Genomic DNA, 16,140 nt, shown 5'->3' on the forward strand with positions numbered 1-16,140 from the left:
GACGAGTATGATGCAAGCGTCGAACCAGAATGGCAAGGTAAATGTCGAGTATGATGCAAGCGTCGAACCAGAATGGCAAGATAAATATTCTAAGAAACTGCCCCAAAATTGCTCATTCCATCACAACTCTGTAGATAATGGGCAATGGCCTTAGGGCAAAGTCGGAATTGAATTGAGTTATCATTATGGTCTATTGTTATGTAAACAATTTTACTTACCTACTAATTTAGTAAAAGTCAACCTTATGTCCTCTGTTAACTTTGTAAAGTCTGTTCGCTGTATTTTTAATCCTCGTGTATTAAATTAGTGACGTAAGGAATAGCACCAACATCTGCAGCAGAGAGAGACTCCAACACCCACATGAATAATCCATTCTTGGACCAGTAGCCAAAGTCAGCGAAAATATTGTGAAGAGTTTGTGAAATCCTTTCAAGCCACGTGCACTCGATGATAGCAGTATAAGCAACAACAGTATCACTAGCATAACAGCACTAATTGTAACAATGGTAGTATTATTAGTACTAATAACAGAAGTAATTTTTGTCTGGACTCAAACCCAACGCCTCTAGTACGATATGTATTACGAGAACAACCACGGTCATTTCAAAACACAAAAGTTCACTGATCTCGTAATATCTCAGATAAGAGCATGTCATTTGGGACTTTAATCTCGTAAACGTAAGCAGAGCGTGTAATTGTTTTATCTTAATAACCTTATTAAAACCTCTCCGAGATTTTTATATGTGCTTTACAAATACAACATAGGCCTACATCAAAGGAATGCGAACTTTTATCTTAGGGTGAATGAATTTCCACGCACTGTAAACAAAGAACAAAGGACAGAAAATAGTATTTTAAGACATTTCCTTCCAGGAAAATGTCCCAACTGTACAAAATTCCCTGATATTGTATTAAGAGATATACAAATTTAACAGTTATTTAGAGTATAAAACGTAGCCAATAATTAAAAGCAGAAAACATTACTGTATTTATACAATTAAAATGGTATCAGTTAAGAATAATAACGATAATAAAGATCTATAGAAGTTCCTTCAACACTGTCGCGTCAACTCTACGTAATCTGTGTTTCTCGTTAAAATTTGAGAAGTATAATGCTATAATAATAATATTAATATTAATATTAATAATAATAATAATAATAATAATAATAATAATAGACTGTTTTCAGAACATGGAAGGAGTGATAGTAGGAGGAAGAAGAATAAAATGCATAAGATTTGTTGATGATATGGCGCTGTTAGCAGAAGAGGAAATGATACTAAAGGATATGCTACTGGAGCTAAATGACACCTGTGAGCAGCATGGGATGAAGATAAATGCAAATAAGACGAAGAGCATGGTCATAGGAAGAAAAATACAGAAGATAAACCTGCGAATTCTAAATGGGACAGTAGAACAAGTGGACATCTTCAAATACTTGGGGTGTACTATAAGCAGTAACATGAGCTGCTGCCAGGAAGTCAAAAGGAGGATAGCAATGGCCAAGGAAGCTTTTAATAGAGAAAAAGAGCATTTTCTGCGGGCCTCTGGAAAAAGAACTAAGGAAGAGACTAGTGAAGAGCTTTATATGGAGTGTGGCACTGTATGGTGCAGAAACATGGACATTACGACTAAGTGAAGAGAAGCGAATAGAAGCATTTGAAATGTTGATATGGAGAAGAATGGAGCGTGTGAAGTGGACAGAAAGAGTAAGAAATGAAGCTGTGTTGAAAAGAGTGGGTGAAGAAAGAATGATACTGAAACTGATCAAGAAGAATGTTATGTTATGTTTTATTTAACGACGCTCGCAATTGCAGAGGTTATATCAGCGTCGCCGGATGTGCCGGAATTTTGTCCTGCAGGAGTTCTTTCACATGTCAGTAAATCTACTGACATGAGCCTGTCGCATTTAAGCACACTTAAATCCCATCGACCTAGCCCGGGATCGAACCCGCAACCTTGGGCATAGAAGGACAGCGCTATACCAACTCGCCAACCAGGTCGACAGATCAAGAAGAAGAAAAGAAATTGGTTGGGTCACTGGTTGAGAAGAAACTGCCTACTGAAGGATGCACTGGAAGGAATGGTGAACGGGAGAAGAGTTCGGGGCAGAAGATGATATCAGATGATAGACATCATTAAGATATATGGATCATATGAGGAAACGAAAAGGCAGAAAATAGGAAAGATTGGAGAAAGCTGGGTTTGCAGTGAAAGACCTGCCCTTGGGCAGAAAACTAAATGAATGAATGCTAAAATACACAAATTGTTTCAACGGCTAATAAAAAAAAGTAATAAAATACGTAAATAAGAAAAGCGAGCTAATTCAGTTAGTAAATATTTCCGACATTGTCATATTCATTTTATGTTTCAATCCCTAAAGAAACAAAACGTTATAGGTATGGTCTTTTTCGTGAACTTCGAGTAAAGTCTGTCTGAACAACATTTTCATTGAGGCTATACCCAAGAATTACCCCTAAGGAATTCATAAAAGCCACCGCGTTACGTCCCACAGGAAGTTTAATTTTATAATCAAGATTGAATCATAAATATGTAAATTACTACATAAACAACTTTCCATCTACTGTCCTTACAAATCACTGTATGAATAAATTGTAAAGTTCAATTCATGATTACACTCTTGCATTACGAATACAGAGAATATATTACGATGGTTGACAAAATCGACAGGATTAAAAAAAAAAAAAAAAAAAAAAAGAAAAATTCCACGTTTTCATCACGTATGGTATTGAAAATAGTGGCCTTCATTACTACGTATGCTGTCCATTCGTCAATGTACAGCCTTTTGTCCTAACTATAACGGATGTAATTCTTGGCCCTATTTCTTTCGAAGTTGTATAGTCCCGCACATTCACTCGCAGTGTTGTAAATACGAAACTCTGCTCCTGAAGCCGGAGTGCGTATCGCTTGTAGAGGCAGTTTCGTTAAGTACAACTTAACTATTGCCATGTTTACCAAGGTCACCAGTAGAGTAGGTGTAAAGCGTCTGGCTTGTATGCAGGGAGATTTCTCTATACGAATGTCACCTGAATTCCAATATTAACCCATAAAATTCAGTGTTGCCTACATTCCGAGAAATAGGAGCAAGAGATACACCTGGTAGAATATATTTTGTTCATATGTAAGTTAGTAGAGGTATAGAGGTGCTTATCAGGCGAGACACGCAGTACCCCTAAGCACTTTAGCCTAAGGAAAATAGAATATTTTCTTTGGTATTTTCTGAAAAAAAAAAAAAAAAGAATTGTCTGGACATGAGGGGTTTCTGCAATTCACGATTAGTAAAAATCATTTTATTTCTTTAAAAAATATCGGACTATTTTTTATATCACAAATAACTTCAGATAGATATTTAAGCGAAGAAAAAAAAAGTACACACATATGTGAATAGCATATCGTCGTTGTTCCTGCAATAACCCTTGTGTGCGAAATATAAAAATTTTTAGTAGGAAGAAAAAAAACATTTATTCATTCTATGGCAGGTTACATTCTTACATTTTCGAAAGAAAGAAATATAATTACATAATAGGAGATTTTGTTATTTGCTGTGTTACTACTTAAGTTATTAATAGAGCAAAAATCTGGAAATCGATAAATATGTCACATGGGAGTTATTGCACGAACAACGACGATATTTCATTCTTCAAATTCTTTCAATCCTACAAAAACCGAAGAAAAAAATTTTTTTTTTTCAGTTTCTACAAAATTCCCAAAATTTTACATACCCTCGATTTTTGGTGTTCCTACAACTTCGTGCAGTTCACTGGAACTTACTGCCGCTGTGAAATGTACACTGAGCACTGGACGTGTGGGATTCTTCCGCGACTTGACCAAATTAAAATTTTAATTTAAGGAAAAAATGTGACTCGTGGGGTTTCTGCAATTCACGATTCAAGTGTACTGAAGATTGCCACGTATCCTTCTTTTGAGTAGTTTAGTAAGTTCTCACCATGAATCAGAATATTTTAAGGACGATGAATAACCTAGCCATGCAAAAACGATTAAATAGTAATGTTTAAATGTAAGCAGTAGTTAATTGTGCACAGATTTCGGTGATACAGTTTTTCATATGGGCGTACTGTAGTTTTTTTCTAATATTACTTTGATATTAAGGAATATCAAAATAAGAAACATTAAAAAGTATCTGTTTTAAAGACATTGTAACTGCGAAACTTGTTTGTGAAGCAATCAATAATACTACGAAAGGAAATTATAATATATACACACACACTAATTAGCGACTATGACAGAAGTCTTTGTAACCGGCTGAAAAATTGGTAATCCATCATTACAAAGAACGTTCAGATCTGCGGTCTTACGCATCTTTAAAGATATTTTTAGGCTATAATGTACAGAAATGTAACAGTTTTAAGTATCGAATACTGATGATTTTAAAACTTATTTAAAGTATACAAGTGTTATATGAAGCATGATTCATTTCTCCATATAGGAATAAGTACATAGTCGCCATCAATATACTTTTTTACCACTTTGTCTTACGAAAAAAAACATGTTAAAAATTATTTCGAGTAACCATTCTGTGTTATTAGTTAAATAAAATTATTAGTCGATATTTAATGTACAACATTTCCTGTTGTTTTGAAGTTTTCTACACTAAGCATCAATAAGTTCAATTGCATTAAGATATTTTGTGTAAACACAATACCGAAAATATGTCCCGTACTAGGGATGCGAAAATGTATATATAATTTTTCAGCAGCGTAATAACCCCTCTACACATCTGCAGTTTAAATTCTGTTGAAAAAATTAAATTTGAAAATGCGAACAAATTTTCGATCCAGTCATTACAAATGGTCGTGATTTTATGTGACAGTACAGAAAATAATTATTTTAAGAGGAAGAAAACTTAATTAAATATCAATAGATCTACACTGATCCTCGATGATAGAAGTTAAGTTCACCGAATTCATCAACGTTTTCTACCGAATTATTTCATATTTTTTTATTAGGCCCATTGATTTTTGGTTAATTTCTCCTTCCTCCTGAAAAAATACGTTTTGTACTGTCACATAGGAGGTTTCATATGTAAAATCAACGACGAAATGTGACTTGATACAAAATATTCATATATGACAACCTCGCCGTTTTCATTGAATAATCAATGACTAAGTAGTCATACATGTAGATACCTATAATTAGAGAAAAATCATTCCGGCACTGGGAATCGAACCCAGAATCTCTCAGCATTGCGCGCTGAGTGCTCTTTCCATCTGAGCTATTCCGAGACCCGCTGCACGGCTCCGGCCGAACTCTCCTCCTTTGTATCATCATAAAACTTGATCTTAATCGACTGTTTGAAAAAAGATCACGAGGAATAGGCTATATCTGAAGAGTCAATTGAAACTAACTCTTCTTAAAAACAAAACAGCATCTGTGTTTGTTACAGTTCCTCGCTATTATAGTTGTATGGAGAAATGCAACTTGTTAGTGTCTGGGATTTAATTTACAGTAATCAAGTTCTAGAACTGCAAAAACTAACATGTCGCTAGGTAATGAATGACGATAATACACAACCTTTCGAAACTAGCCCACGCATGTCTGGAAACGACATACAATGTTAATTTAATGATTTGTGCATTTACTGTTAGTTCGTACAAAATCAACCAATTAACAAACCAACAACATTGGCTGGTTGTCGTTCTTTGAAGACAAGACTATTTGTGTTCATTTAACAACAAATTCCACTCCAATATAAGTTGAAATATCCACAGTTTGCACCGCATTTTCGTTTATGTGGGACTGCAATAAAAGCTGCATATTATTGAATAGCCGCAGGAAAACTACTAAAAGGCACTTGTACAGGAAGCATTTTCCAAACATACCGCACTTTACATTATTTCCAGTGTAAAAAAAACCTTCCTGTAGGGTAGGTATTTCACCTGGAGACTGAATAATTCCGTATTTAGTACCATTTATCAATACAGTCACGTAATTGCGTTTCTAGACATAAATCCTGCGGATTCGAGTTTGCTTGCGAACATGGCAGCGGAAATTTACACCGCCCCTACTGCAGACCTGTGTGTCTAGTGTTACTTTGTTCGTAGAAGTGGTGTTGCTACATTCACTATTTGTGAATGCCTGAAGATGGTCTGTAAAAATTCTTCGAGTGGCGATGAAACCGATCAAAACACTCAAGTCCTTCAAGTTATGCGTTGCTGATAATGATAAAGATAAAATAATGAAGAAAGGAAGAAGAAAAAGTGGGTAACGAAGGTGAGGCGAAGAAAGAAAAGAAAACGTAGAAGGAAGAAGAGACGGAGAAAAAGATGAGGCGGAGAAGGAAGGAGGAGAAGGTGGAGAAGGAAGAGGAGAGAAGCGGAGAAGAAAAGAAACGAAGAAGAAATGAGGCGGAGAAGAAAGAAGACGAGACGGAGAACGAAGAAGAGGCGACGGAGAAGGAAGAGGAGAGAAGCGGAGAAGAAAAAAGAGACGAAGAAGAAAGGAGACGAGACGGAGAACGAAGAAGAGGCGGCGGAGAAGGAAGAGGTGGCGGAGAAGGAAGAAGCGGCGAAGGTGGAGAAGGAAGAGGAGGCAGGCGGAGAAGAAAAGAGACTAAGAAGAAAGGAGACCGAGAACGAAGAAGAGGCGGCGGAGAATAAAGAAGAAGCGGCGGAGAATGAAGACGAGGCGGCGGAGAATGAAGAAATGACGGAGAAGGTGGAGAAGGAAGAGGAGAGAGGCGGAGAAGAAAAAACAGACGAAGAAGAAAGGTGATTGAGAAGGAAGAAGACGAGACGGAGAACGATGCGGCGACGGAGAAGGAAGAAGAAATGACGGAGAAGGAAGGAGGAGAATGTGGAGAAGAAAGAAGAGAAGCGGAGAAGAAAAAACAGACGAAGAAAGGAGACGGAGAAGAAAGAATACGAGACGGAGAACGAAGAAGAGGCGACAGAGAAGGTAGAAGAGGCAACGGAGAAGGAAGAAGAGGCGGCAGAGAAGGAAGAAGAAATGACGGCGAAGGAAGAGGCGGCGGAGAAGGAAGAAGAAATGACGGATAAGGAAGAGGCGGCGGAGAAGGAAGAAATGACGGAGAAGAGGCGGCGGAGAAGGAAGAAGAAATGACGGAGAAGAGGCGGCGGAGAAGGAAGAAGAAATGACGGATAAGGAAGAGGCGGCGGGAAGGAAGAAGAAATGACGGATAAGGAAGAGGCGGCGGAGAAGGAAGAAGAAATGACGGAGAAGGAAGAGGCGGCGAAGAAGGAAGAAGTGACGGAGAAGGAAGAGGCGGCGGAGAAGGAAGAAGAAATGACGGAGAAGGAAGAAGAAATGACGGAGAAGGAAGAGACGGCGGAGAAGGAAGAAGAAATGACGGAGAAGAGGCGGCGGAGAAGGAAGAAGAAATGACGGAGAAGGAACAGGCGGCGGAGAAGGAAGAAGAAATGACAGAAGAGGCGGCGGAGAAGGAAGAAGAAATGACGGAGAAGGAAGAGGCGGCGGAGAAGGAAGAAGAAATGACGGAGAAGGAAGAGGCGGCGGAGAAGGAAGAAGAAATGACGGAGAAGGAACAGGCGGCGGAGAAGGAAGAAGAAATGACGGAGAAGGAAGAAGAGGCGGCGAAGGAAGAAGAAATGACGGAGAAGGAAGAAGAGGCGGCGAAGGAAGAAGAAATGACGGAGAAGGAAGAAGAGGCGGCGAAGGAAGAAGAGGCGGCGAAGGAAGAAGAAATGACGGAGAAGGAAGTAGAAATGACGGAGAAGGAAGTAGAAATGACGGAGAAGGAAGAAGAAATGACGGAGAAGGAAGAAGAAATGACGGAGAAGGAAGAAGAGGCGGTGGAGAAGGAAGACGAAATGACGAAGAAGGAAGGAGAAGGAAGATAGGGGCAGAGAAGAAAAAAGAGATGAAGAAAGGAGACAGAAGAAAGAGGCGACGAAGAAGGAAGAGGAGGCTGAGAACAAGAGGTGGAGAAGGGAAGAAAGGAGGCGAAGAAGGAAGAATAAACGGGGAAGAATGAATGTGTAGAAGGAAGAGACGAAGGAGAGGAGGTGGAGATGGAAGAATAGGCAGAGAACAATGAGGCGGAGGACGAAGAGGAAGGAAAGAGAAAGTGAATAAAGAGGAAGAGGCGCAGAAGTTTGGAGGCAGAGTAGGAAGAATAGAAGGCGGAGAATGAAGAAGAGTTACGATGGAGAAAAGAAAAACGAATAAAGGAGGATGAGGGAGAGAAGGGCGACGACTAATTGAGATGACTAGACAGACAACAGAGAAACAGGCAGTCAGTTAATCAGACAGACAGCGAAATAATAATCGCAGCACCGTGATTTATAACCATTGATATTAGCTGTGCCATCAAGTTGCACCGACTATAACGTGGATGCGCGCATCCAGCTGGAGCAGGTGTCCGTTATGAGGGGATTCGGTCGTGTTTCCGGTCTTTTTGATTATTCAGCATCAAGCCAGCGTTTTTTCCGGCCTCTTTTTATGCAGAAGACTCGTTCCGTCTGAGAGGAACCCTGTAATCCCACGCTGTTGGGCTCATGGGATAGTTCGGCCCCCAGGCGGCAGATGCCCCTGCTGTTGCTCCAGGCACGACAGGTAGACCCAGGATGTACAACCAGTGCAAAATACACTGAAACCCCTAATTATGCTTAGATTTAGCCCTAATTCCAATGAACAAGCTATTCAGTTATTAAGATTGTTACGAAATTGGTTCGAATTTATCGCCGAGACTGCCCAAAGGAAAGCGTTTGCTATTTTCCAATGTTTCCTCAATTAATAAACCTATAAATCTTACATGAAGCAGCAAATCGGTTTTCTCACCAGGCGGTTGTAGGCATTTGCAGATACATTTGAGATTGAGTGATTTCCAATATCTTCCAAATCAGTTTCCGAACCATCAGTCCACGACATACGAGTGGACCAAGTTAAATTACTGCATGTGGAAAGAAAAAAGATTGTAGGTAGGAAGCAGATTTCACTCTAATGAACCCCTCTGGAGATATTCCGACACGTGACCTCTCCTGTATCTAAAAATAGTAGCTCTTAGACTGGTATCATACTATCAAAGTTCTTTGACTAACAATATGATAAAATAGGATCTTGAGTATATTACACTACTTAAAATATGTTATCAAAGATAACCTAAAATTAAGGAACAAGCATAGGCGGAGTTATGGGGGGGGGGGGGTGGCACTGCTCCCCAACTTGGCCGAACTCTTCTCTCTCTCTCTCTCTCTCTCTCTCTCTGTTAACGTTAGAAAATATTTAATTCATAAGATTTGTCTTGGTTCTGTTTATGACTAAGTTTCTGTGCTTAAATTGACGAATTAATGTCTTCAGATCATGTGTCTGGACTATTATATTTATGTTAAATTTCTGAATGTATAAGAATTTCTATACCTCACTTGAGGAATGAAAACACTGCAATGCTTTTTTTTTTTTAACAGCCTGTACTGATGTGTTAGAACTCTGCAGGTGTTCAAGCAGCCACTTGGAGAAATGTGAATAACATGCTGCACCACAATGCAGAAAAAAGAAAAGTGATCGCGATATAATATGTAAACTTAAACACGAGATTAATAAAATAATTAGAATTTACATTTCATATATCTTACTTTTCTAAATAAACAGCTAAAGTAAATGTAAAATTTGTCCACTGCTGTGGAGTAATAGCACGTCTGGCCACGAAACGAGTGGGCCCAGGTTCAAATCCTGGTTGGGACAAGTTACTTCGTCGGGGTTTTTCCTCAACCAATTGAAGCAGAATTGCTGAGTAATTTCCGGTGTTGGATCTCGGACTCATTTCGCCATCCGTTCGGCTACACAATCATTCCCAGAATAGGATTGATAAGCACAATAAGTTTCATGCTGGAGTACAAGAGGAAAAAGAAAAGTAAAATTGTCTATATATTTTGTTACAATTTTACTTTATTTTACAATACCTTTATTAAATGATCATATTTCGATATACTGTATCAAGATCAAGCTATAACAGGGGAGGAGATAAATAATGTACCCCATAATCTCGCTATATCAGGATTCTATGGTTTTGCTTTGTCCCCCAAGCTGAAGGACCATCCCTTATCGGCTGTCCATGACTGCTTATTCAATATATTCGCAGCTATCTACCCTCCATATCTGGAGGCCGTCTTGATACTTACTTAGAAATGGCTTTTAAGGAACCCGCAGGTTCATTGCCGCCCTCACATAAGCCCGCCATCGGTCCCTAGTCTGTGCAAGATAAACCCAGCCTCTATCATCATAACCCACCTCTCTAAAATCCATTTTTATATTATCCTCCCATCTACGTCTCGGCCTCCCCAAAGGTGTTTTTTTCCTCTCCCGTCTTCCAACTAATACTTTATATGCATTTCTGAATTCGCCCATACGTGCTTGCGGTGAAATGTGTCTGTACCATATGTAAATGCAAGGTAACAGTATAAGAACGTATTTGTGAAGTCTAACCATGTCAGTTGATGTACTAAGCTAGTACAGGGACATCATTTTATTTTTACTAACATTTTTTATATTAATCTGGCTATACCTTTCTATTAACGATTGAAAGAGGAAACACAGTTTGCTACCCCTTCCACGACTGGAGTTCGATGATACTGGCGTAAAATACAAACCACTTTACCAGGTATAGGAGGGAAGAAAAGTAGTTCAATTATGTAAACTAGGAAATATCACAATTTTGAGTTTGATAATTTTCATTAGGTTTTTGTTTAATAAAAATACAGTACAATATTACCACTTAGTGTTTTACTCACGAACTGAGCTATCCATTCGGACGTATTAATTATGCAATGTATATTGTACTGTTACAGAACATTAGCGTACAATATAGAGAATGAAGTTAAATTGAAAAATAATCATAATATGGACATTTAAACGCATTTTTGAAAATGGTGGCCGTTCATTTCGATACAGGCTTCAGTTCTTTTGTGCATATTATCACACTATAGACTATTGTACCTAATTCCAATTACCAGTTTCGTCCTTCGTACGAGTAACTCATGTTGAAATAATTCTGTACCTAGTCTATAAATGAGTACCTTACGTACTGTAAATTCAATCTTCACTTCTGCCCCATCCGAAAAGATAAAATTACTCAGAAATGCTATCTACTGTCCGTTCAAGTTGTTTTGTCGCAGGGTCGTAGAAAGGGGGGCGGGGTGAATCACGTGACAGTTAATTACTTAACGAGGCCCTTTTATTTAAGTTATTTTAAACACTTTTATAATATTACGTAGACGTCCAATTCCTAACAGAAATTAATGTTTTCAGAAAAGAGCTAAGACAGTTCAGCTACTGTACTTTACAGAGGGGGAACAGAAGCAGGTGGGGGAAACCGGGATGCGACGTAGGAAAACGGACGACAGTATCTGTGCGAAAATATGATTAAATATTGAAAGCTCTTTCGTTACTGGAAAACGCGAACATATTTCTGAAACGTACTATACTCCTAACTCAGTACTGCTTACGCGCCTTCGGCTCTGTGTCGTGAACGGTTGGAAGTTTACTAGTAGAAGGGGTGGGAGTGAAGTACATTCAAAAACTCAGGTACAATAAAAATTGAAGTAAAAATAAAATGATGTCCCTGTATAATGTATCATGTAAAATTAGGAAGTAAGATGGACTCTTCTTGCACGCAGATAAAGCAACCCTCAGAATAGAGTTTTTGCAGGAAATATCTGTTTTGCTTCACGGTACATATGTGGTAAGAGGGGATGGCATAGCCTTTCATACGATCCTAAGCACACCTAATTCCCTTCGAGGCTGTCGCCCCTTGAGAAAACATTTTATATCTTAAAGAAGTAATTAAAGGGTCGAAAGGTTATATCACATCCTGACCCAATATTATAAAAGAGGAGGGACATTGTATCCCGTGTGTGATTTCTCTCTGGATCTTGCTTCAGGCAAGTCCACTTAAAATTGTAACATTTATACCAGAATAAAACATCTATCTACTGACTATTGATTCTCGTTACTGCTGTTCGTCGATGCCAGGACCTAAGGGTCCAACCCAAGTGACTAAAAAGTAAAGACTGTTCTACACTACACCACAGCTACATGCCCTGTTCATCTCCCATGCTACAGGCCGTCTTGACAGTTAAATAAAATAAAATATAAAGACAAAGACGGAATCGAAAATCGCGGTATAAAATGAAGACATAAGAGTCATGACTTCATGAGAGTTATAAGATGGTGGATAAAAATCACAGAATAGGAAAGAATGGCGGTAAAGCAAGATCTAGAACTTTCTTTAGGCCTACTCAATATGTTTTCTTAAATGTTCGATACACAATATCCTTTCTGGGAAGAGAGCTCGGTCGATGAAGAGAAGTGGCGGTGGGTGTGAAGGGTTAGTGCAGCTGGCTGTACCAACCCACACCCCGGCGAGGCGCGTGCTATTATGTGATGCGCATCCTACAGAGCAGCTGCGGACGAGAAATCTGTCTTTGAAGGATGATAAAGAACAGGAAGAACAAAATTGGAGGAACAGTTTTGTACAAAGATTAAGTGTATACGTGAGTCGGAAATACATAATCAAAACTCGATGCTCAGACTACGAAACAAGACGCGCAGCTTTGCCAGGTGGACTGGCTGTTCCGGGAATCAAGGTCTTCATTATGATCCAAGTTGCTTACTGAAGAGTTTATAATTCCCACGAGACTTTCGTATTCTCCGTCGCTCACTTACCCTCTTCACTTACATGAATTGCATTGTCCTGTTAGAAACCTTGCAGTACTAACAGCTTTGCACATACCATTTCATACTATGGCTTGCATCTATATACATTGTATTTGTCTCACTTGAATTAGAGTAAAAAATAATAAAATTAAATATAGATAAAAAGTCATTTAGCTCAATTTAATTGTTTTATTTTGCAGTAAAACTGAATTCACTAAACTCATCCAGTTCCTTGAGTTTAAAAAAGAGTATTGGGATATTGTAAAAGAGACAATAACGGAGGCATTTTTATAATACAGATATTTATTTTTTATTTTATTGGGTTATTTTATTGGACGCTGTATCAACATCTAGGTTATTTAGCGTCGGAAGGTGATAATGCCGGTGAAATGAGTCCGGGGTCCAGCACCGAAAGTTATCCAGCATTTGCTCTTATTGGGTTGAGGGAAAACCCCGGAAAAAAAACTGAACTAGGTAACTTGCCCCGACCGGGATTCAAACCCGGGTCACCTGGTTTCACGGCCAGACGCGCTGACCGTTACTCCACAGGTGTGGACAATACAGATATGAAACGTCATTTTTGGACCGAAAAACACTTCATGAAGCTATAATGATCACAGTAACAAATGAAGTACATTACTCGAATAAAATTGTTGTAGTGTAGAATTTCAGTGCATTATATTATACATTTTATCATTTTGTTGATATAACAAAAAAGTTGTTGCAAATGGCGGCCACCGACACCAATGCAGGAATGACAATGACGTATTATGTTTTGGCGCCAATATCAGTGCCCCCACTTCAAACAATTTCTGCTATATTCACAGAAAGATGAAATGTAAAAATTAAGTAGCTCAAATTAGAACACTGCGAGAATACGATTTCAGTTAATAGAGAGATGTTATTTTAATAAGGGAAACTTAGTGATGTATTGCATTTGTTCGTAGTGTTCGTTTCTATTTCCCCTAGAATCCCTCTTTGTTTTCATTTACACCCAGGAGAAAAGAAAAATCACGCTCCCTCTCCAACAGAATTCTGTGGTAGCACACGCAGCCGACTATCCTGTGCACGAACTTCCAAGAGTATTCGAGGATAGAATTATCAGTTAAAAATGTATGACCCCCTCGATCTCCTGACCTAGCGCCCAATGACATTTATCTCTGGGTAACTAAAACACGAAGTGAATAAAAATAATCCACATATCTAGTAAGAATTAAAAAAACATTTCTCAATGGTAACGGCAGTGAGTGATACGTCACTTTTTAAGCAGACAAGATAAATATTTGGAAAAAGAAGGGAGGGGTTTCAGTGTCTCTTTTCTTAATCTGAGTCCGTAAATGATATCTTAGCTGACTATACTTATTGATATTTCACGTTAATCGTTTCTCAAACAATCTGTGGCACGGAAAGCATTCTAGCCGACTGCTCTCGTCCACATGCCTCAGCAAAGGTAAACGATCATCCAAACAGTGGGGCGGGGGTAACATATGGTTAATACAATGACCTCTCTATCTCTTATAGCTGGCTCACGAAACTGGATTTCGTTACTCACGTAGCACGATACTGAATAGGTATCGGTCCCATACACTGGCCGAAATTTCATGAGAACATTTCTCCCTCCATGAAGACTCGAACCAGATTAACACGAAGACTCGAACCAGATTAACAGTATTTGATGTGACGAATTATTATCGATACCGCGCGGCCTCTCTCCGATAGCAATCTGTCTGCGTAAGTGGGTTATACAAACGACTCGATCGAGACTTGGATCGCCACATTGTGGTTTTACAATCTATTTACCCAGTAATTATCGTACTTTTAGATAATAATATGTATAAGCTCCATAATTCATAGTAGGCCTACTTACAACTATATTACACACATACTTAATTACTTATGGCCTTTAAGGAATCCAGAGGTTCATTACAGCCCTCACATAAGCCCGCCATCGGTCCCTATTCTGTGCAAGATTAATCCACTCAAATCCATTTTTTATATTATCCACTCATCTACGTCTTGGTTTCCCCAAAGGTCTTTTTTTCCTCCGTCCTCCCAACTAACACTCTACAGTATATACATTTCTGGATTCGCCCATACGTGCTACATGCCCTGCCCATCTCAAACGTCTGAATTTAATGTTCCTAATTATGTCAGGTGAAGAATACAATGCCTGCACTTCTGCGTTGTGTAACTTATTCTCGAATATTAGCCTCTGTTCCTCACTCAGAGTCAGAGTCAAAGTTTCACAATCCTTAAAAGCAACCGGTAATATAACTGTTTTATATAAATTCTAACTTTCAGGTTTTTTGAGAGCAGACTGGATGATAAAAAGCTTCTCAAAAGAATACTATCAGGTATTTCCCATATTTATTATGGGTTTAATTTCCTCCCGAGTGTCATTTATATTTGTTGCTGTTGCTCCAAGATATTTGAACCTTTTCAAAGGATAAATTTCCAGTTTTTATATTTCAATTTCGTACTATGTTCTGGTCACGAGACATAATCATATACTTTGTCTTTAAACATTCTTATCAATTGGTAACACAATGGTGTGTCATGTAGTGCACTGTGAAACTTAAATTAAACAGAATTACTACATAGTAAAAACTTTAGAGCAGCCACTCTACGAGAAATCCCACCATCTGCAGGGATTCGATCTGCGTACTAATTTTGGAAGAAAAATCCGCCACACGCAGCCACGACTATTCATCTCGGAAATGAATATTATTAACTGTCACGGCGTACGTCTGCTGTAACTGTAGTATTTGTTTACTTCCGACACTAAGATAAAAAAATGAGAACTGATCTTGTTAAGAAGTTGTGTACAGATGACAGAAGTTCAAGTTACAAAAGGGCGTGTACGACACGTGTCGGTGTGCGTCTACTCACCGATGCGACATCTCTGAACAGTTTCGTTCACCATGACCGAGAACTTGAAACAGACTTACCTGAAAATAAAAGAAACACAGCATTAGAATATTTAAACTGATATGCATGAAACGAATGTTTCTATGGAGTATGAAAGTGCATCGGACCGTAAATTTGGAAGGAAAAAACATAGTCTAGAGCAGTGGTTCCCAACCTTTTTTGACTGACGACACGCTTTACTGAACGCCCACGATATCGCGACACACTTATTTGATTTTAATAATAATAATAATAATAATAATAATAATAATAATAATAATAATAATAATAATAATAACCAGTGCTTTTCTTCTGGAGAAAAAGGTGGTGGAAGTCTGTATAGATGTATTTTATAGCGGATGGGGAGATGATTACTGTTCACTGCACGGGAATTTTGTCGTTTTTAACCTCATTTTCGTCCAGCTACTTTCACGGTCTAAGCGGAATTCAAAGAAAAATTATACTAAAAACATAGTCATTCACACATATTTCGGTTCCATGATGAAAAAAAGCAACAAAAAGGTGCCAGAACGCCGTCCCAGCCCGTTCCGCCAGAAAAAA

General features: G+C 38.6%; 2 protein-coding genes across 4 annotated transcripts in view; one reads left to right on the forward strand and one right to left on the reverse strand.

Moving 5' to 3' along the window:
• Positions 1-16,140, reverse strand: part of RhoGEF3 (Rho guanine nucleotide exchange factor 3) — a 717,495-nt gene that overhangs the window by 308,244 nt on the left and 393,111 nt on the right. The window lies entirely within an intron of this gene.
• On the forward strand, positions 7,311-7,859 carry LOC138716454 (golgin subfamily A member 6-like protein 7). Its single transcript, XM_069849562.1, has one exon. It carries the CDS (start codon positions 7,380-7,382, stop codon positions 7,857-7,859), a length of 480 nt encoding a protein of 159 aa, XP_069705663.1. The 5' UTR covers positions 7,311-7,379.

This window comes from Periplaneta americana, chromosome 16 (assembly GCF_040183065.1).
Source record: "Periplaneta americana isolate PAMFEO1 chromosome 16, P.americana_PAMFEO1_priV1, whole genome shotgun sequence".
Classification (NCBI taxonomy): Eukaryota; Metazoa; Arthropoda; class Insecta; order Blattodea; family Blattidae; genus Periplaneta; species Periplaneta americana.

What these genes read in the sequence shown, in the direction of transcription:
- LOC138716454 (XM_069849562.1), top strand. Translation starts at nt 7,380, where the DNA reads ATGACGGAGAAGGAACAGGCGGCGGAGAAGGAAGAAGAAATGACAGAA.